Here is a 21095-nt window from a genome sequence, read left to right as displayed (position 1 = left end):
GAAAATATATTAGGCAAAAGCACAGGCCATTTCTCTGGTTCTGCTGCATCGTTTTGAATTCCTTTTATTTTTTTTCTTTCTTTTTAACTGTCCACAATGTTACAGGAGTGCAAAGCTACATTGGTGGATAACTTTTAAATTAAACACTGTGGGCGCCAGGATAGCTCAGTTGGTAGAGTCGGGCGCCCATATATAGAGGTTTTCTCCTCGACGTAGCGAGCCCGGGTTTGACTCTGACCTGCGCCCCTTTGCTGCATGTCATTCCCCCCTCTCTCCCCTTTCATGTCTTCAGCTGTCCTGCCAAATAAAGGCCTAGAAATACCAAAAAAATAAAAAATGCATGAACAGCTTCACTGCAGTCTTTCCTACAACAAACAACTTTTTTTTTAGAAATTATAAAAAAAAAGAGTAAAACTGACTGAACATGGATTTTATAACCTGCCCGACTTTTGTCCCATTTAAGACACACACACATGCAGACCTGCGCCCTACACCTACCTATGTACCTGCGAAGTACAAAGACATTAGACTTAGACATTTAAACCTGATTATCTGTCACATAAATTTTTTTTTTGCATTTCAATAAATTAAATTCCCTAGTATTGTACTTAATTTTGAATGTTTCTGCCTGCGTGTGGGGCTCGTGTTGGTCCAGTGCGCCCCAGCATGTCGGAGACCACAGCTCTGGGTGCAGCCATGGCAGCGGGGGCAGCAGAGGGGGTGGGCGTGTGGAACCTGAGCCCCAGTCATCTCCCACATGTCACATCTGAGAAATATCAACCTCAGATCAACTCTGACGGTAAGGGGGAAAAAAACACCCAGAGGAAATGTGTGGCGCTCTTTGAAACTACGTGATCCAGTTGATATGTGCATGTGAGTCTCGAAGATAGTCAGCTAACGCCTCATTTGCTGCCATCTAGTGGATGTTGTCATCATCACAGTGTGTCTTTGAAAAAACTGGAACAAAAAAAGTGCTGGGAAAAGAAATTAGAGCTGGGCAATATGGTGAAAATCAAATATCACGATATTTTTGACCAAATACATCAATGTCGATATTGCAGCGATATTTTGGGGTTGACTATTGGTGCTTTCACAAAATATTAACACAATGAGATAATCACCAATTGTGAGGTAAAGACAAATCTTAAAACAGCTAGAACAGTCTGGAGACTTTACTGTAATGTAGCCTTTAAAACCAGGAAAACACTTGTTGTGTCATATCATGATATTACAATATCCTAAATTTATGACGATATCTAGTCTAATATATCAATGTCGATATAATATCAATATATTGCCCAGCCCTAAAAGAAATTGCGCTGTATCCCCTCGCCTGACTTGTGTGTCCTCTTTGCAAACAGAGAGCGAGTTTCGCTTTGCTCGATGGAAGAAAGCCGTCCAGAGATCCATGAACTGGGAGACCACAGAGCCTTGCTGCAATGCCAACGGTACACAATTGCAATATTTGTCCTATTCAGAAAAAATAGGACTATAGTAAGACGTTATTACAGCAGTTGTATGAATCCATGACTTAAAGTAATTGCTTTTAATGTGGTTTCTGTAGCATTGTTTTTCCTGATTCTCCAGTCTGACTGTGATCCATCTTGGATGCTCTCTTTCTTATCCACTGAGAACAGGTTTAGGAAAGAAGATGAACGGCACCCCATGGGAGGTTCCTCCCATCCCTCCCCCCACCAGAGCAGACCCCTAAGGTCTGACGTTTACTGCTGCTGCATGCCATTTGACACAGACAGCTTGAAGTGCTGAAATGCTAACTTGTTCATGGTGTGGCGGGGTTGTGAGACTGTGGCATTACTAACACAGTGTGCTGAAGTGTTTGACCGACGCAGATCTTTCATATCCAATAGAGATGTTTTTATTATTGGACACAAGTTTCCATTGATTCATGTTTTTTACAAGCTTTTTAAGGAAGAGATCTACCTTAGCTGCTGAATGGTAAATAAGGAATAATGAACTAATAAAAAAAAATAATAATAACTGAAGACATTTTAAATGTAGCTATACTGAGAAGCATCTCCATCAAATCAGTTGTGGATGACATTATTGTCAAACAAATCAACTCTGTATCGGTCGAGCCCTAGTGTTTACGTTGCATGGGTGTTCACACACGTTACTGCATTTTTTTCTTTCTTCCTGCTGAAAAAAAAGGTCTGTTTAAGGTTGGAAACAAGTTTAAACCTGTGTTGTCTGGATCACATAATGTCTAAACCCAATGCTGTGTCCTTGCAGCAGAGGTTTATCTGGACAGGTGGTTTAGTCTAAATGTAGTTGCTGTGTCCTTTACAAGTCACTTAAACACCCTAGAGGTATGCCATGGTATCTGAGGTTTAATTTAAACCTAGTAACAGACATAGAGACAACAAGAGAGGTTTAGGTGAGGGTCTGTCTGTATGACTTATCACTGCTCCTAATGCTGATGGATTAAACGCAGAAATTGAATTTTACTACATTGTACTGTACGATTGTTGTCTGAAATTAGACAAATACACGATCTTTAGGATTCTGCTTCCTCTGAAACATCTTAAGGTATCTTTATAATGCATCGGGCTTAGCTGCAGTTCAGCTGAATCTGGGCTTGCTTTAACTGAGCAGTCAGGTCCAGTTTGAAACCTCTGCACGTTAGCTACGCCCGTTCCAAATACTTAGATGTTAAGTGACAGAGCAACAGCCCCAGAGGGTTTCCATGTTTGGGTACAATTATTTTCTTGAACTAACCACTTTGCCTCTACACTTTGTATTACACCAGAAATGTATCTGTCTGTCTCTCTGAGAATTATCTTCTTTTCACCCCAAAGATCACCAGCACTGACTGTGGTACAGTACCTTCATGGGAACATGAAAACATACCTTGGAGCAAGACTGGAAGAGGAAATTGGCTCATGGTGCAGTATGCAGTCATTGTGGGTGATGCATAGCCTGCTAGAAGTAGTATACCCATGGCTGTGACATGACTGAAAAAACTGTTTATCAACCTCAAGTGCCAGCCGGAATGAAGACTTTGAAGAGCTTTTTGAAGCAACTATGGAACCATTTTTTATGGAATTTCTTGGGTCTTCCTTTTCTGAAAAAGGGAAAGGGTTCTTCTTGTACTTTTGGGATGTATGAGACTAGTGAGACTAATTCAGTTCTCGGGAGGGAGTAGGGGGTCAGACATATTTGGTTCTTGGAGTTAAAGGTCAGACATTTGGGTCGAAAAATAATTTCCTATATTTTTACAGTGAGTTTTATTTTTTGGATTAAGTGGGGTCTGACATCGAGCTGACACTGCACAGGCTCACAACAGCACTTTATAATTTGTGTGTGGAGAGGATTACTGTAGGAATCATGCAGGTTTTTAAGGGGAATACTGTTTTTAGGAAGAGATGCTCATCATTACATCAGTGCTAAGACTAAAGGGAAACCCCCTTACAGTCAATCGTGCGAAGTCAAAGCAACATGGTACATTTAAATTTTATATTGCGTCATATCTAAAAACAAGCACAAGCTTTTTAGATCTGAGCTATCATACACATCTTGGGAGCTCACTTTAATTTAGAATAAGACAACTCAAAATTAAGTTGTTTTCTTAGTTTTTATTGAGATTCTTCATGATTTAAACATTTAGTTACTGTATTTCTAATAACTGATTGGTGATTGACTTTGTAATGTGTACTTAATTATCACAGGTCCTATTTGCGTGCATGCCAGTGGTTTTGTCTGACAAGATGCATATTAAGAGTGTATGTATACATGCTGTAATAATGTGATGTATAATAAAACATTGTACACCAGCACCTCATTCATCTACATAATATAAAATGAAGCAAACTTAATAAAGTCCATAGAGATTTAATATCCCAGTCAGGTGAAATGAAGACATGTTAAAAAAGTGAGTAGGAAGTCGGCCGTGGAATGCAGCAGCCTCTTTAACACACAACATTCACAATGACGCATGTGTACATTTACAAAATACTTTGACACAACTCTGGAGGACAGCTGGGCCTACATGATGAACGCAGGAAGTCCATGGGATAAAAAAGGGCAGTTCTTTAAACCCACAGAAGAGGAATCAGTCCAAGAGGAGATCACTGGAAGGGGTTCAGCGGGAGAACTGCCTCCGGTCACTCTTTCCTTTGTTGACGTGCTTAAAAATTCTGGATTTGTGCGGGTTCTTGGACTTCTGGTATCCAAAACCGCCTCCGCCGCCTCGCTTCTGCATCTTCACACCTCTACTGCTGTGGACGTCTGGAGAGAAGAGCTGAGTTAAGGAGAACTACATTGGGTTTTTTTCAGCATACATTTCTAAGTGAAAAACAGTGCAAATAATGACAAACAGACTTTCAACACATCAAAACCAACAGTGGAGAATCACAGCAAAGGATACTCAGATCAACATATGGAGGAACTTTGAAGCCAAAAGACAGCGCCACCATGGGCAGGTTGAGGGTGTTAACGCTGTAGATCTGTTTGAGCGAGTGCGAGTCATAAGCCCTCACATAGGACTTGTAGGCCTCTTGGGCTGACTTGTGGAGATAGTAGTTCTTCTCAATCAGCTTCTCCAGCTGGGGACCAAGAGGCAGTTTGAAATTAGAACCTGAGCAATCAGCTGGCATTTCGTTTTTTATAACAAGCTGCTGCGACATCTTCATCACATCAATTAAGAAGCAGATTTCTTACCTGGGACTGGATATCAGAGATTTTACTCCAGGAAAAGTCAAACTCACTCAATGGGACCTGGACAATAAAAAGGTGTCATGTGAATTGAGGCCAAGCCCATTTAAAGACTTGGCGCCTGTTAGGGTCAACATTGCTAAAGGCGGCAAAAATTACTGTAAAATGTAAATTGTGCAAAGACAGAGTAAAATTAGCAATCATCTGTATCTATATGAAAACAGAGTTTGAGATGGTTACCTTGGCCTGCTTCAGGAAGCGGAGGAAGCCGAGCTCCTCTGGCCGGAGGATGAGCAGCGCGTGGCCTCTGCCGTTGATGCCTCTGGCTGTTCGGCCCACCCGGTGGATGTACTCCTGCGAATTTTCAGTGAATGTGAGAGTGATGATACAAAACTGATCATTCCCTCCATATGATGAATCATATGGCAATCGCAATATCAGTCAAAATAATCGCAACTACATGTTTTCCTCATATCGTGCAGCCCTATGATGTCGCAATTTTTAATCATTATCACGTATTATGTAGAAGCAGTTTCAATTAGGGGTGCACGATTCAGAAAAATCGAAATCGATTTTTAGGCTCATGATTCGATAAAAAAAAAAAATCGATTTTCGATTAAAAAACAATTCTCGATTCAAAAAAACGATTCACATATATAAATATAAATAGTTACTTTTCCCATGTGATTGCAGTAGACATACAATAAAAAAAATACAATCAATTTTGAATCGGTAGAGCTTGAATCACGATTCAAATCGATTTTTTTTGCACACCCCTAGTTTCAATACCTTGGGGTCATCTGGGGGGTCGTACTGGACAATCCAGTCGACCTCGGGGATGTCCAGGCCTCGGGCAGCCACGTCAGTACACAGCAGGATGCCAGAGTCAGCGTTGCAGAACTGGAAGAAGGTGGTGGTACGTTTGGTCTGCTTCTGCTTGCCCTGGGAATCACAATGAGCAAGAAACAGGGTTTCACAAACAGCCGGCTTTGTAGATGAGGCTGAGGTGCTGCGTACGGCTCAATGATGCTCGGTGGTCAGGGACATGTCTTACATGGATGGCCATGACAGGCAGGTCGATGTAGTTGAGTAGCTCATAGTGGAATTTCACAGACATACAGGAAGAGAAGAAGACCATGAGCTTCTTCTTGCGGTTCTTCTTCAGGAAGGTGAAGAGCAGCAGGAAGCGCTTCTCTGACGGGCACACCACGTAACCCTGAAACACACAAGATCACTTTACAACATTTTAGTGTGACAAGACCTTCAAGGCCAGCCCACCCTTCAGTAGAACATTGGTTGGACAAAAATGTGGCAGACAGTACCTGCTCCAGGCCATCGACAGTGGCATTGTCTTTGTTGTCATCCACTCCGACGTAGAGGGGCTCTTTCTTCAGGGAGATGCGAGCCAAGTCCTCCACCTTACGGGTCTGAGTGGCTGAAAACAGCATGGTCTGTCTCTTCTCTGGAGACAATGGTGGCAGAAACATTAAAAAGGGATTTAGAAAGCAGGGTGGATCAGAGGTTTGAGTGCTTTTGTCGTAGACTGACATAATTTAAAAGGGTGCAACGGAGCCTGTGAAGACAGTTGTGCAGTGTTTTCTGTTTGAGGAAATAAACCTTGATGTCATCGGTAGATGTTATCAAGTAGCATTTTTGGAAAGAATCCAGTCTTTTAGGAGCATATCTGAACATATCTCTGCTTTTCTGTATTGAGTTGACATATCCGTCTCTTACAAGTCCCCCTAATTTTATTTAAATGCAATACTAAATTCCTGAAGAACCCCTTTAACAACAGTGTACAAAAACAGTCATCAAAAAGGAATAAAAGCTGGGCAACGGTAGATACGTACTTGGCAGTAGTTTGATAATCTGCTTCAGTTCCTCCTCGAAGCCCACCTCTAAGATACGGTCGGCCTCATCAATAATCAGACACTGTAGGTTCTTGTACATAAACCCAGGGGTATTCTGAGGCACAAAAGTATTTTCTTTTAATATTCATATCCAAGTATTACCAACAAGCAGGAGCTGTAGAAACAGTAGCTGTTTTAGTAGGAACACATCAATAAAACAATGATCTTATGTTTTATGAATGAGTCATACCACAAATTCTATGCAGCGTAATGACTACTAATATGAATATATAATATGCTACGTTTGTATTCATAATTTCATTATCTAGATAAAATCCTCTTGGTAGTAGTGTTTTCACCTGGAGGTGGTCCAGCAGGCGGCCAGGCGTGGCCACCAGGATGTTGACTCCGTTGGCCAGTCTCTGGGCCTCGGCAGAGCGGTTGCTACCCCCCATGATCAGACCAAAGGTGTGCACATGGTGCGTCATCAGCTCCTTCATCACACCATAGGTCTGCATGGCCAACTCACGTGTGGGTGAAAGGATCACCACACCAGTGCCTGGGAGGAAGAGGAGGACATTAGTAAAACTCTTCCACTCAACCTACATTGCACAGTTTGTACGGTAAGGGTTGTACCCAAATTGGATTTGGATTTTTTTCATATATAACTGGCAAAAAAAATTCTGTTCAGTTTCAATGATTTCAACCATGTTGACATTGTCAAATGCAGCTCGCCAGTTTCATAATGAACTGGAAAATGTTTGTTTGTCAGAACCGAACTAGGCCCGTCTATTATTTAAGCTGGGCCTGGACCCGTGAAGAACTGAGAAACTTCTATCATGATCAGCTCTGTCTGCTCTCCACTCATGTGCTACAGGGTTCGTGTAGACCCGTTTGGTGCGCCTTTACGCACAGACCAGGAGGCTGCGACCAACGGTAAGTTGTGCGGAGGCAGTGTATGTCTTTATATAAATTAACGTTGGTGCAAAAATGGCCTTGTTAAGAAAGCAAGACTATGCACCAAGGAAATTGAACTGCTTGCTGTTTCTATGCACCCATTCTACCTGCCTCTGGAATTTCCGCAGATTTTTGTGACCGTTTACATTCAACCGAAGGCAAACGAGAGTATTGCATCAGAAATGACCCAACAGACGGTGCAGAAACTAAAGTTGCTGTCTCCCAACCGTCCTAACATAATTCTGGGCGACTTCAATCATTGCGTGCTGGACAAAACTCTCAGGAACTTTTACAAGTATGTGTCTTGCCCCACCAGAAATGGCAAGATACTGCATCAGTGTAATGACTCAATAAAGAAGCCTAGAAATCCATCCCACTACACAGCAGATCAAAACTGTGTGCAACTCATTCCAGCAAAAACACACACACACACACACACACACACACACACACACACACACACACACACACACACACACACACACACACACACACACAAGAGTGCAGAGTGCAGAGGTGCGGACGGACCAAACTACGTGGGCTCTGCAGTTTTGTTGAAGTCACAGCAATGCCGATAAAGTGGTTTCAAAGTGTGGTTACAGTTTTTCAAAACTTCACGCAGACACCATTCACTGTGATATGATATTAATGGGCGGAAGGAGCGGCGTCATGGTGCTGTTGACGTTACACTTCCTGTGAGACAAGCAGGCACAACGGTGGTTTCTGTGCCCTGGGGCCTGACTGACAGGCTGAGGTTTGAAGGCAAGGCAACTTTATTTCTACAGCACCTTTCAGCAAAAAGGCAGTTCAAAGTGCTTTACATGAAACATTAAAGAGCAATTAAAAACGGTCATGATGAAAATAAAACAGGCTAAAAAAATAATATACAAATACAAGAATAAAAGTTGAATAATTATTCAATTTAAAAGGTTGTAGGGCCGGGTTTGGGAGGAGAGAGGGAGGAGTTTTATTTTTATTTAATGTCAGTGTCAAAGTCAGTGTAAAATTCAAAATAAATAACAATGTTCTAAGTAAATAGGATAAATAGATTTGGAATTATTTTTACAACTGAAATATTTTTTTTGAAATTACAGAGGGAAAGTACTGAAAAATGTACCGCTGGGTACCGGGAACTGAATTTCAGGTACCGGTATCGGTACAGATATTGGTTCAGATGCGAAATACCCAACCCTAGTGGCTTTAGAAGGCTTCTCATCAGATATGGCTCTGGCTCAGATGTTTAACATGTTTTATTCAAGATTTGATGTGCATGATTTTAAGCAATGAAACTGCTGTTTTAAAACATAACCTACTGAACTCTGGTCAATCAGTCTCTTCCTTTTCTGTACGCAGTGTCGTGAAAACGTTTAACATTGTAATGCGAGAATAAGCCCTGGTCCTGATAACATTTGTGCCCACTTTGCTTATCAATTAGGTCCTTTTTTTTTTTTAAGATTATTTTTTGGGGGATTTTCCACCTTTAATGGATAGGACAGCTAGGTGAGAAAGGGAAGAGAGAGGGGGAAGACATGCAGGAAATTGTCACAGGTCGGACTCGAACCCTGGACCTCTGCGTCGAGGCATAAAGCGTGTTTTACAGTAACCGCAGCCCAGCTGGCGCGCGCATATGTGACGTCATGAAATCGCCGGGTTTAATAATAAAGGGAGATAAATATTGTAGCAGGGGACTTAAACAAGGAGTCCTTGAAGTCTGTACTCCCCAGCTTTTGTCCAGCATGTAGATTGTGTTACTAGAGGGAAGAACACACTAGACCATGCATACTCTAACATCAAGAAAGCACACAGAACTGCTCCTCTCCCTCACCTGGGCCAGTCAGGTCACATCCAACTACTCCTGATCCCAGCATAAATCCCAGTCAGAAGGACTATACAGCCAAGTAGAAGGACTATCAAAACCTGGCCTGACCCGGCCCTATCTCCTCTCCAGGACTGCTTCCAATAAGGACATGGTTGTGTGCAATATGTTACAGAACAGAGCCCTTTGTTTATTATTATGATTTCATCTCGCTTGTATGCTGCACAATTTACATTACAGCAGAGGTGTACAACTGAATGTGTACTCAGAGTTCAATGTTCCTACACTAGTTCAATTAGTATTAGTATAGTATTTTGTATGTCTTTGAATTGTTTTTTTGAATACTTACATTATAAAGAAAATAAATAAGACCAGTTTTCATTCAACATTGTGCCCATTATTATCATCAGTGATTAAGTAACTGACTTTTAAAAACACATTTTTAAAATGATATTGTCTAATTATCGTTATCGTCAAAAATAGATATTTTTTGTCCATATTGCCCACCCCTAATGTGTCCTCTCCTGTACATCTTGTACACTAATTACTGCCAAAGTGAGACTGCAAACCACTACATCGTGAAGTTTGCAGATGATACTGTTATTTTAAGTCGGCTGAAGGACAAAGAAATGTCCCATGGTCGTGTCTTAGATCATTTGTTTAGTTGGTGTCAAGAAGCCTTTTTGGAACTAAATGTGACAGAGACCAAGGATATTTGTATAGATTTTAGTAGAGATTCACAGTTCCAACCCTGTCAACACCAGTTAATGGTCAGGATGTAGAAATAGTTGAAAACATACAAGTATTTGGGCACTATAATTACAAACAAACTTTATTCCTTAATCGTCACATACACACAGTACAAGGTAGTAGAGGTCGACCGATTAATCGGCCGATTTTTTGGTATTTTTTTTTCATAATCGGCATCAGCCAATATCAAGCCGATTAATCGGCAGGCGCATCTGCGGGCAGCCTGGTGTTGTTGTTGTTGTGGAACACGTGTTCGACGCACGCTTCCCCTAGAGTCAATTACCAGCAGAGTGAGCAGACCTCATCCAGTGCCTAAGGAAGGAGCTGTTCCTCGGAGAAAACGGTAAGGATTAAATTCTTATAAGTGGTATATATTTAATGAAAAACGTATGACACGTTACTGGCAACTTCGAGAAAAAACATGAATAGGCGACATGACGTTCGGCTACTTTGGATATTGATAGCTGTCACGTCATGCTGTCATGTCACAATAATTAAGCTAGAATTTTGCAATCACAGACAGTGGATCTGAGACTTATCATTTGTTCCGTTTGTGTGTCTATATTTGAGAGGGTTGTCAACTCAATGCAGAGAAAGAAGTTGTAGTTAAAAGAGACCACCGCACCATAGGCTAGTGAAGGACTGGCTTTGCTTTGCTAGCGTCGTTGCTAGGGTTGGTAGAGTGTAGACCCGCTGCTAATATGGAACCTGTGCCTTAACGACCCGTATTTACCTTTTGCCATGGTGGTTGTTTTTGTCATTCAACAGCAATTTACTAGTGAAATAAGTTATTGTTATAAGTTAGTTATTACATTATTATTACATCATTTAATTTTGACCATATGGCCTAAAGTTGTTTTCCCCCCTTTTGCGATAATTAGGTTTGTCCATTTGGCTTTGTCTGTCAACAAACAAAACAAACCAAAAATACATGTTTCAGGACTGACCCCCCTTTTTTAGTCATTAAGTCTGATGGCTGAAAAGAACACCACCCCATTATGGCAGCGCTTCACCCAGCCAACACCAGGGAAGGCCAAACTTCTTTTCATTGAAAAGTTAAGTTTATTTTCTCTTTCTTTCTTTCTAGCCGTTTTGTTTATCTATACAATATATGTTTTTACATTATACATGTTTAATGTAAGTATACAAGTGCAGATTGGTGTTCAATAAATGTTTTTGTTGAGAAATTTTGTGCATCTTAAGTACTTATTAGTGTTAAATTTTATCTTTCAAATAGAGGTTAAAAACAAACAAATATCGGCCAAAAATAATCGTCCGATCCTGATTTCAAAAGATCGGCATCGGCCTGAGAAAACCCACATCGGTCGACCTCTAACAAGGTAGTGAAATTCTACTACTGCATTTAACCCATCCTAAGTATTAGGAGCAGTGGACAGCTATACATACAGCGTCCGGGGAGCAACTTGGGGTTCAGCGTGTTGCTCAGGGACATTTTGACATGTGGCCGAAGGAGCCTGGGATTGATCTGCCAACCTTGTGGTTGTGGGGCAACCATTTTACCTCCGGGCCACCCCATGATAATAAGCTTACCTTTGAATGTAATACTGCGTAAAAGAAGAAGAAGCTGGCTAAGTTTGAGGTTGACAGGTCTCTGATGACTTTGTTTTATAGATCTTTTATCAAGTCATTTTTTACCTTTTCTTTTATCTCTCAATTTAATACATAAGAATTCATTGACAAAGGTAATCAAGGTCTGTAGCAGCATCTGTAGCAGCATCACGGGTACTCAACAGAAAAGTCTGTCTAATTAGTATAACAAACAGTTGTTAAATAAAGCCAAATCCATTCTGTCTGACAAGCACCCACCCCCATCCATCCATCCATCCATCCATCCATCTTCTTCCGCTTATCCGGTGTCGGGTCGCGGGGGGAGCAGCTCCAGCAGGGGACCCCAAACTTCCCTTTCACGAGCCACATTAACCAGCTCTGAATGGGGGATCCCAAGGCGTTCCCAGACCAGGTTGGAGATATAATCCCTTCACCTAGTCCTGGGTCTTCCCCGAGGCCTCCTCCCACCCCCTGCACCTAGAATTTCAGACCCTGCCTTCTGGTTCGTGCTTCAAATACCCCGCTGGTCAAACACAACAGATACAAACACTCCTTTATACCCTCAGCCATCTCACTGCTAAACTTAAATAGGATTCATATCAGCTTGACCACAACCACGCATGATAAACATGGCTTTAAAAAAAAAAAAAAAAAATTAATTGAAATTAAGTTTACATTTGTTTTGTTTTTTGTTCTTACATGTTTGCTATTTATTGTATTTGTATTGATCCTGTGTGGTCACTGCTGAAAAACAAATTGACCCTTTGGGGACAAATAAAGTTCTGCTTGACTACCGTATTTCAAGTTGACTGTGGGTCACCGATGGATGATTTGACTCATTGGCTTTTAGGAGGCAGCCCTAACAGTTTGATACCTCGGCTAAAACCAATGTTTCCCTCTCACTCAGCAGCCCACACAGTGCTAAAGCCAGAAAACACTGGGGAGAAAGGATACATTAACAGGAGTCTTACCGTTCCTGGGCATGAACTTCAGTTTGTAGATGAGTTCTATAGAAGGGATAAGGAAGGCCAAGGTTTTTCCACTACCTGTCTTGGCAGCTGCCAGGACATCCCTACAGAGAAGCAAAGAAAACAGAAACACTGTAAGTACCCACACAGTCAAAATGTGATTCTGGTCTCAAGTTAATAATGATTATTTCTAAAATGAACAGACCTCTAAAGGCCATTGCCAAAATACATGAAACCCAGTTTGACATTATGGTACATCAGTTACGAAGTTACAACCAACTCAGGAGAGGAGCCTTACCTTCCCTCCAACAGGGGACGAATACTTTTGTGCTGGATCTCAGTCATGTGTTCAAAGCCCATCTCCTTCACTCCCTTCAGTGTGCTGTCACTCACCAGCTCAGTAAGAGAGGCAAAGGATGTGTCCTCAAATGCTCCTGAAATATCAGTTAACATTCCATGTAAAGAAAGGACAAGCACAAGAAAACAGCAGGTAAGGTAACAGAAGGCAAGATTAACAGCCATGGGAAACTAGTTCAACCCATTGTGTCCTTGCAGTTACTCCTGTCAGGAGAATCACGGGTGACTCCTCCCAAAGAAAACTACAAGAGTCTCTGTATGCCTTAGTTGACACCCGTTTCATGATGGAAACACTGAAAGGGCAACACATAAAGGCAACCCAGCTGGATTAGGCGAACATATGTGCATGTAGACTGGAGGGTATAACGTTTTAATTTTAGATAAAGAAACAACAACCATATTTGGTTAATCAATGCATGAGCCGTAGATGTACGGTAAAGCCAGAATATATTATTCTGCTGCCTATTTTATACAGTTTGACAGAGTTGAAAATGACTACACATTAGGTTGTTTATTACAATGACTTACCTATTTGATCAGATGCTGTGTGATTAACTCTACTGCCCCATATTGCAGGGGAAGGGGATTTATTAAAGAGCTCATATTATGCTCTTTTTCAGGTTCATAAATTGTATTTAGAGGTTATATCAGAATAGGTTTATATGGTTTAATAAAAAAAAAAAAAAAAAAAACATTTTTGTTGTACTGCACATATACAGGGGTGTCACGACTTTGATTTTAAATCGATCGAAATTAAATCACAATCTTGAATATCAAATAAAAAAATGGAATTGTCGATACTGCCACGTAAGGCTGAGCAATTTTATCGATTCTGCGATATAAATCGATATTTTTTCCCCCAAGAAAGTATCGATTTTTAAGCCGCGAGTATCGATACATAAGTCCCATTCAAATCCCCTGTGTTTACCCCTGTTCACTTTGCAGGAAGAGCGATTTGGTCAGCCAGCCGCTAGTGTCGCTGTAGAGCAGCCAACGTCAACTGGCGGCCCGCCGCCAAAGCTTTTAGTCTGGCCCGCAGAATAATCAGACCTGCCAACCTTGAAAAACTTTTTTGAGTAGCAACTTACTGATTTATTGTCGAAGTTCTGGTTCATGAACACGGCGGCACGCACGCGGAATAAATGTGCCATGAAATGTCAAATCTGTATACATTTTAAACCCTAGAAAATAATTATGTTCAAGTAGGCTACTTGAATTAAATAAAACATTTTATTTAAATTATCGGTCATATTTAATACAATTAATTGGATCATAATATAATCTAATAAATTACACTGCATAATGAGCACTTTTACTTTTGGTACTTTAAGTATATTTTGATAATACTTTTGTACTATTACATAGGGAAGATGTTGAATGCAGGACTTGTAACTGACAAGTAATTTGTAACTCTACAACACAGTTTTTTCTACTTTTACTGCGATACATGATCTGACTTAAGTCTTTCCACTCTGGAGATAACCAACAACTGTGTGCATAATACCTCCGCAGTGTTTTAAAAAAACACCACCTCTTTTTCCTTTTTTTTTTCCCTCCCCAAAAAAAATTTTACCTGCCGTCACATGGTCTCTAAACAGGCCGCTCACAGTGAAGTCCTGCACGGATCAACAGATGTTAGAGTCCGCCAGCTGCTCGCTCTGTTTGTTACGCACACCGAGCAGATTGATGCGCTCATACAGAGCCAATCTCTGCAGATGTTACCGCTCGGTGTTTGGCTAGCTAATAAGCCGTTAGCCTGTTAGCTTTGAAGGCGCCTAGCAGCCAGCCAAAGTCCGACAGACACCAACACATTCCGCACATCCTCCGCTCATTTTAACCGCTAACCCCCCCGGTACCGGTCAGAGAGGCGTGTTTACTTTGTGTCTCGGTCCGGTGCGTCCAGCGATGGGCTCCGGTCAGTTTTAATTAGCCTACATTAGTAACAGTTAATTTTGTTACGGTATGAACTTAATCCTAGGAAAGGCAAAACATATAAGACCTTTGTAACGAAATCCTTTATAAACGCAAGGATTTATTAATAATAATAATATAAATAAATAATATTTCTCCAAAGTTGACAGGAAGGCTACGTAAATTAAATTCATTTCACCTATCTACACCAAATCAGTTTACCTTTGCAAGCACCGTCCTCCCTTGGGGAAACCAACCAAACTAAACGGGAATGAATAACACTTGCATTTCGTCACCTTCCTAAAATAATTGCCTAAGTCATTTTTTCAGGTTTTTCAGAAAACACAAAAAATAAAACTGCCTAAGTCACATGCTTGACATAGGCAATTATACTAAAGGTGTAGAATCACATGACCTGTTCAACTGAGGATTTAGGAAATTTTACCAGAGGTGGCCAGCACCATGAGGAGATGATTTAGGCAACAAATCATTGTTAAAAAATGACTTAGGCAATTATTTTAGGAAGGTGACGATTTGATGCCGTTTTACTATCAGTTGCCGATATCCCATGGATGTATTAGCGATATCCCCGCTTGACATTAGAGGAAGGGACCCGACGGTGTGATTTGTCGACCATTTCCAGCATGCTCGTGGCTGCTACCTGTTTTAGACATAAGTTTTAGCTGCCTACTATCATCAAGAGTTAGACTGAGACGGCTACTGCACGTCAACAAGTGAACTCAAAGCAGTCACCTGATTTTCACGTAGTTTAAAGTGACAAATCGTATCACCGTATTTTGATGTCAAAATGCGTATCTACTACGCAAAATGCGTACAGGTTGGCAGGTCTGTAATCATGAATTCACAAAATGTAAAGAGGAAAAAATGCGTTGTTATTTATCATTTCAAGCATTTAGAGCAAAAACCCAGCCCCCTGTATTTAAATCTCTATTCACATGCCGGGATTCTGTACAGCGATGCCCGAGCTCCACACACACTGCTGAGCCGAGATGTGTGTGCGTTAAAGGGGTGATAGAATGCAAAACCGATTTTACCCTGTCATAGTTGGCTAACGACAGTTCGGTGGGTAAATAGGACATACATAGAAGCTCAAAATCCCACTGACACCCCTTTACTATGAAAATCTCATATTTTGAAACTGCCGCTGAAAACGGGTGAATCTCAACAAAGCTAGTTGCTTGCATAAGCATCTCAAAATCCCCTTTGTCACAGCCATGGGTGTATTAAGAGAACGGTCACGCCCCAACATTTACATAGGCTACACAACTGACCTGAGATCAGGTAGTCTTCTGAATCTAGGTCACGCAGATCTCTGCTATTCCATTACAAAATTCACTTCTGAAACTTTTTTATGCGAGAAATCAACTATGTAAAGCTCAAATATGGGCCGCTTTACGAAAATGGATGGCTATTTGCAAATTTTGTCCGACTGTGGGTCGGAATTAAGCAGCCGGTGCTGCCTGTGTTGTTGCCTCGCCGCCCGGCCTGCCTTCCTTCACACACCCCGGCCTGCTGTGAGGTACTTGGAGCTCCATCACGACTGGCAGCCCACAGCACTTCATACCCGCGCAGTCACCGGTAACACCACTAATGGACTACTAAACGCTGGTGCTCTGACAGAGCTTCAGGGCCTGCAGCTCCCCTCTTCCTGCTAGATAAATGCCCGGTGTGTGTGACAGAGCGCGGTCAGCGAGCTTGTTACACCAGCAATCTGTTACCACAGGTTCCAGTTAATCTTTTAATGTGTGTAATTATAATGTGTTGAGTTATTTAAACAAACGATTGGGGAAATAAACGCCGCTTGTCCGCGAGTCTCATTGATAGAGCCTGCGGCTGGATGTAGCTCTATCAATGAGAGCTAGCTAGCTAGCCTCCTCTTAGAATTCCTCTGAAATTCACAAATATTCATTAACTTGAAATCGGACACAGTTGTTAGCTTTATAAGACATTTAGTTAGATGTTGTATACGTGGCGTGACGAAATTCAAACTGTAAATATACTCGAATTACACCGAAAAGGAAGCTAACTATCCGTGATTTGTAGCTAGGATTGAAGGGACAGTCACAGTTAACGAAACACTTTGTCTTCACAAATATTCATTAACTTGGACACCGTTGTTAGGTTTATAAGACATTTAGTTAGATGTTGTATAAGTGGCGTGACATGTGTTTAACATGTGGTAAGAGATTGCTGGTGTAACAAGCGCTCGCCGGGTCTCACTCTCACACAACGGGCCATTTAGCTAGCAGGAAGAGGGGAGTTGAAGGCCCTGGAGCTCTGTCAGGGCAGCGGTGTTGGTAGTCCATGCTGTGGGCTGCCGTGACGGAGCTCCAAGTACCTCATAGCAGGCCGGGGTCTGTGAAGGAGGCAGGCTGGGCGGCGAGGCAGCACCGGCGGGCCGCGAGGCAGCACCAGTGGCTGAACTCCGACACACAGTCTTACCAAATTTGCAATTAGCCATCAATTTTCATAAAACGGCCCATATTTGAGCTTTATATAGTTGATTTCTCGCTTAAAAAAGTCTCAGAAGTGAATTTAATAACGAAATAGCCCGACAAACAATGTATAACTTTGCAGTGTCTGAAATATGAGGCCTGCTGCCGAGTCTCCCATGTGTTTCTATGTAGTTTGCTCAAACCAATCAGCGCGTAGCTCATTGTGAATATTCATTAGCATACCATATTTGGAAGAAAAGCTCTTGTTCCAAATAGAGCCATATTCACAGTGTAGTTAAGGGCCTAATAAAATAGCAATTTTCAGCCCAACCAATGTTACATACCCCATTAATAGACCTTAAGGAACAGTGTAAAATACCCTATATAATCATTCTATCACCCCTTTAAAAGGTTAAAACACGCAGCACCTGACTGGGAACGATACAGAGTTACCAACGGCTGCTGGGGCGGATGAACTCACGTTGGTCTCTTTTCTGTAAATAGGCTACAAATAAACCTTCGTGAGTAGAAAGTCAATACTTATCAATGGACTCACCTGTGTAGACTGGCATAAACATGTAGAAAGCGATATTTCAATCTGCTCAGTCCACCGCGCTGTTTTACGCAAACACAGCTCTACTCTGCAAATAGCGAATTTTTACAAACAAGCTAAAACAAAAGTTGTCGGTTTTTAGTCTAACTGTTTATCTTAGGTTGCCGGGAATCTGGAAATTTTGACAAATTCTTGTAAACCTCGCTGTTGGCTGAACAAACCAAACTCTCCGCTAGAGCTGACAATCTGGAGCTACTTAATATACACGTGAATGACACGATTGTTATGTTCGAGGGATGATGATGATGGTTGTATTATTTTGCAACAACATCGTTTCATTGCAAATGAGGCATACATGACGAGTGCATAGCCTGCTTATCAGTCCATTCATCATTAAAGCTGGGCTTTTCCACGTCAACTGAGCTGAATATCGTGTATCGTATCGTATCGTGAGATTAGTGTATCGCTACAGCCCTACTGCCACGCCCCCATGTCACATCCGGTCGGCTTGTCAAGCAAAAAAAAACAAAAACAAAAAAAAAACACGTGTTGAAGTGCTGCGAGTCAGTCAACCTCCTCTAACTTAGCTACAGCCAGTCAGAAGATAGCATGGCAACTGCAGATGCTGGAGACCCATTGACAGAACTTGAGCCCCCTCCTCTTTCACTGAAGTGTGTGAAAGTATTTTGGATTTCCGGACAATTATGTTGACGACGTTCGCATTGTCGACAAAAAAGCCACAGTTTGCAAGCTCTGCTATGTGCGTGTACCATATTCTGTGTGTTTACCATTGCACATTAGCCTAGCAGCTAGCGGATATTCCTTCTGCTTATAGCTTTATCCCAACAAAACCGCACAGTTGAATTTCAGCCTGTATGCACGTAGTGTAGCCTATACAGAGCAGCTTATATTGGTTATATTAGAGAGAGCAACAAGTTAGCGGACTGCCCGAGTCGCCCTCTTTGCTGTCTGCTCAGCTGCTGTGCTGGCTCGATGGTGTTTTAAGCCCACAATTAAGCCTTCAACGCAACGCTGCAATCGTCGTCTTCAACCATAACCATTGCCTAATCCTAGTGCCTTCGTCTTCCAGGCAGCACTGCCTGGAAGACGACGTTTGGGGGCATATGTTATTGTTGCATTATGTTGTTAATAAATGTTTTAAAATGTGACAATGTAGTGTGGTACATTGCAAACAAAGGTCAGATATTATATTACATACAAGTCTAGTCTAAAAATGGCATAGCAACCTGTGCTTTAAAAAAAAAAAGAAGAAGTAAAAATCGAGAATCGAATCGTGACCTTAGAATCGAAAATGTAATCGACTCGAGGATGTGGAAAATCGTGACAGTGAACAGTGTTTTCTGTTGGAGATGGTAAGACCCTTTGGGGTGGACTTTGGGCTTTTTCACTTTGTAAACCTATTACACAAAAAAAGACAACACAATGAGTGTTGAGAATGATAAAGGTGTCATTTGTGTGCAACAAAGCTAAAGGAAGGCCCAGAAAGATGTCTTAGAATCAATCAGTCTACTCTAAACACACCAACACAGTCCTAGGAGGAGGTCTAATCAGCTAGAGTAATCGAAAATACCTGTGTGGGTGTCCAGGGCCTTTTTTATAAACTGATCTGACATGAGATTAATTTTCTTCACTGCTTTAAATTCATTCACAGTTGTTTGTAGTTTATTAAACTGACTCTTTTGGTGAACAGATAATACTTAAAATGATAAATGTAGAGCAGCACTCTTTAAAGATTGTACATTTACTATCGCCATTTATTTAACTTTGTAGTCTTCCCATTCATCATGACCGCATTCAATTAAGACTTAGACAATGTTACTAAATATGACTTTCTTCCTCACTACAGAGCTTGTCCTGATGCTACATGTGCTTATCATCTTCTGGACTCAGCTAATGGACAGCCAAACAAGTAATGAACCTGATCCAGTCAGGTCTACAGTAAGCACATATGTATTTCTTCAATACCTGTTAAGCCAGATGGTAATTCGGGTTGATCTTCCTCCTCCTGGATTTTGTCCTCCTCTTCTTCATCTGTAGCTTCCTCTGTTTTCCCAGTAGCCTGTTCTCCATCTGCTAATGCTGCTCCCTCCTCTTCTTCTTCTTCTTTCACTGTTTTGGTCTTCTTCCCAACTAGAATACAGCGTTATGACATGTCAGCTATAACAAAAAAAATGCCGTTTGTCAATTTCTGGTTGGCAAACTCCTCTTACTGTTACCTGGTGATTCAACAGTGTCAGCAAGCTTCCTTTTCTTCTTTGTCTTCTTCTTGAGTGGTGTTTCCTCTGTTGTGTTCCCTTCAATCTGCATCTTCTGTTTCTTCTTGGGCTCGCTGTCGATCTTAGAAGGAGTCGCTGCTTCCTCAGAACATTCCTCTTCCGGTCCGTCGGAGTTTACTGTCAAACACATCAGACACACAGCAACAAAACATACACATTTACCCAATAATCTTGGTGAAATAACGGTTAGCAGTTATAATGTACTTCATGATTATGCTTCCTGTGATTTTAAAACGTCAGTTTGGAGGTAATAATTTCAGCATGTTGCTGTATGTAACATCTTAAAGGCGAACTTGTGTTACAGTGCTAACGTTAGCTAGCTAAATCTTTGCGAATCTTATAGGTTGTCACAATAATCTGTGACAGATTATGGTTACAAACACAAACAGTAAACTCATAAATTAAAGACAGCTAGTCCGTCAGTGAAATTGCAACAGTATATCATTTAAATATGACGAGAGTTCCTGGTTTAAAAAAACCATGCTGTGAGGAGCTAAGGTAGCTAGCTAGGTTAGCAAGTTCGTCGCTGCTTCAGAAACAGAGAAATCAAGCAACAACAATAATATGTTCTATTTACAGCACATACCGGTCTCTTCGTCATCTTTCTGTGTCTTAAGTAGTTTGCGCTCTTTGTTCTTATCATTTCTTTTCTGAATTTTCTTGCGGAGAAGCTTCATCTGTAGGTCCGCCATGGCAACGGTGAACAGCACACGTGTGTATGTGTGGTTTTCAGGACCCTTAGGGGTACCCGTCTGCATTGCCTAGGTGAAAATACAAAGGACCTTTTCTCGGGTGGAACCGTGGAACAGGCATATTTCTCGAGGAAATGCTTTTGGCCATCAGTAAACAAAAAAACGATAGCATACATTTAAAACAAATGCTTTTTCAAACGATGGTTTGAAACGCTCAAACCCTGTGGTTACAACCATAGACTGTATAT

The 21095-nt window shown here is 41.4% G+C and overlaps 2 protein-coding genes across 4 annotated transcripts in view; one reads left to right on the top strand and one right to left on the bottom strand.

Moving 5' to 3' along the window:
- Positions 1–3162, top strand: part of LOC120570411 (glycerol kinase-like) — a 28985-nt gene extending 25823 nt beyond the window's left edge. For 2 of the 3 annotated variants that reach the window (XM_039818740.1, XM_039818739.1), the window contains exons 17-20: positions 656–799; positions 1362–1448; positions 1638–1712; positions 2817–3162. In XM_039818740.1, coding sequence (XP_039674674.1) covers positions 656–799; positions 1362–1448; positions 1638–1711 — 305 coding nt within the window. In that variant the 3' untranslated portion in view covers position 1712; positions 2817–3162. The remainder of the gene's footprint in view (positions 1–655; positions 800–1361; positions 1449–1637; positions 1713–2816) is intronic. The other variant, XM_039818741.1, reaches the window with a different exon arrangement.
- A 416-nt stretch (positions 3163–3578) lies between these two features.
- Positions 3579–20914, bottom strand: ddx18 (DEAD (Asp-Glu-Ala-Asp) box polypeptide 18). Its single transcript, XM_039818738.1, has 14 exons — positions 20742–20914; positions 20096–20272; positions 19845–20009; positions 12880–13015; positions 12585–12685; positions 6881–7080; positions 6522–6636; positions 5994–6133; positions 5726–5887; positions 5461–5613; positions 4912–5025; positions 4678–4734; positions 4385–4562; positions 3579–4245 (listed from the first exon to the last, which is right to left on the bottom strand). Exons 1-14 carry the CDS (start codon positions 20911–20913, stop codon positions 4100–4102), a joined length of 2016 nt encoding a protein of 671 aa, XP_039674672.1. The 5' UTR covers position 20914; the 3' UTR covers positions 3579–4099.
- Between the last annotated feature and the right edge of the window lie 181 nt (positions 20915–21095).

This window comes from Perca fluviatilis, chromosome 12, assembly GCF_010015445.1.
Source record: "Perca fluviatilis chromosome 12, GENO_Pfluv_1.0, whole genome shotgun sequence".
NCBI classification, from domain to species: Eukaryota; Metazoa; Chordata; class Actinopteri; order Perciformes; family Percidae; genus Perca; species Perca fluviatilis.
This window is presented reverse-complemented; position numbering and strand designations above follow the sequence as displayed.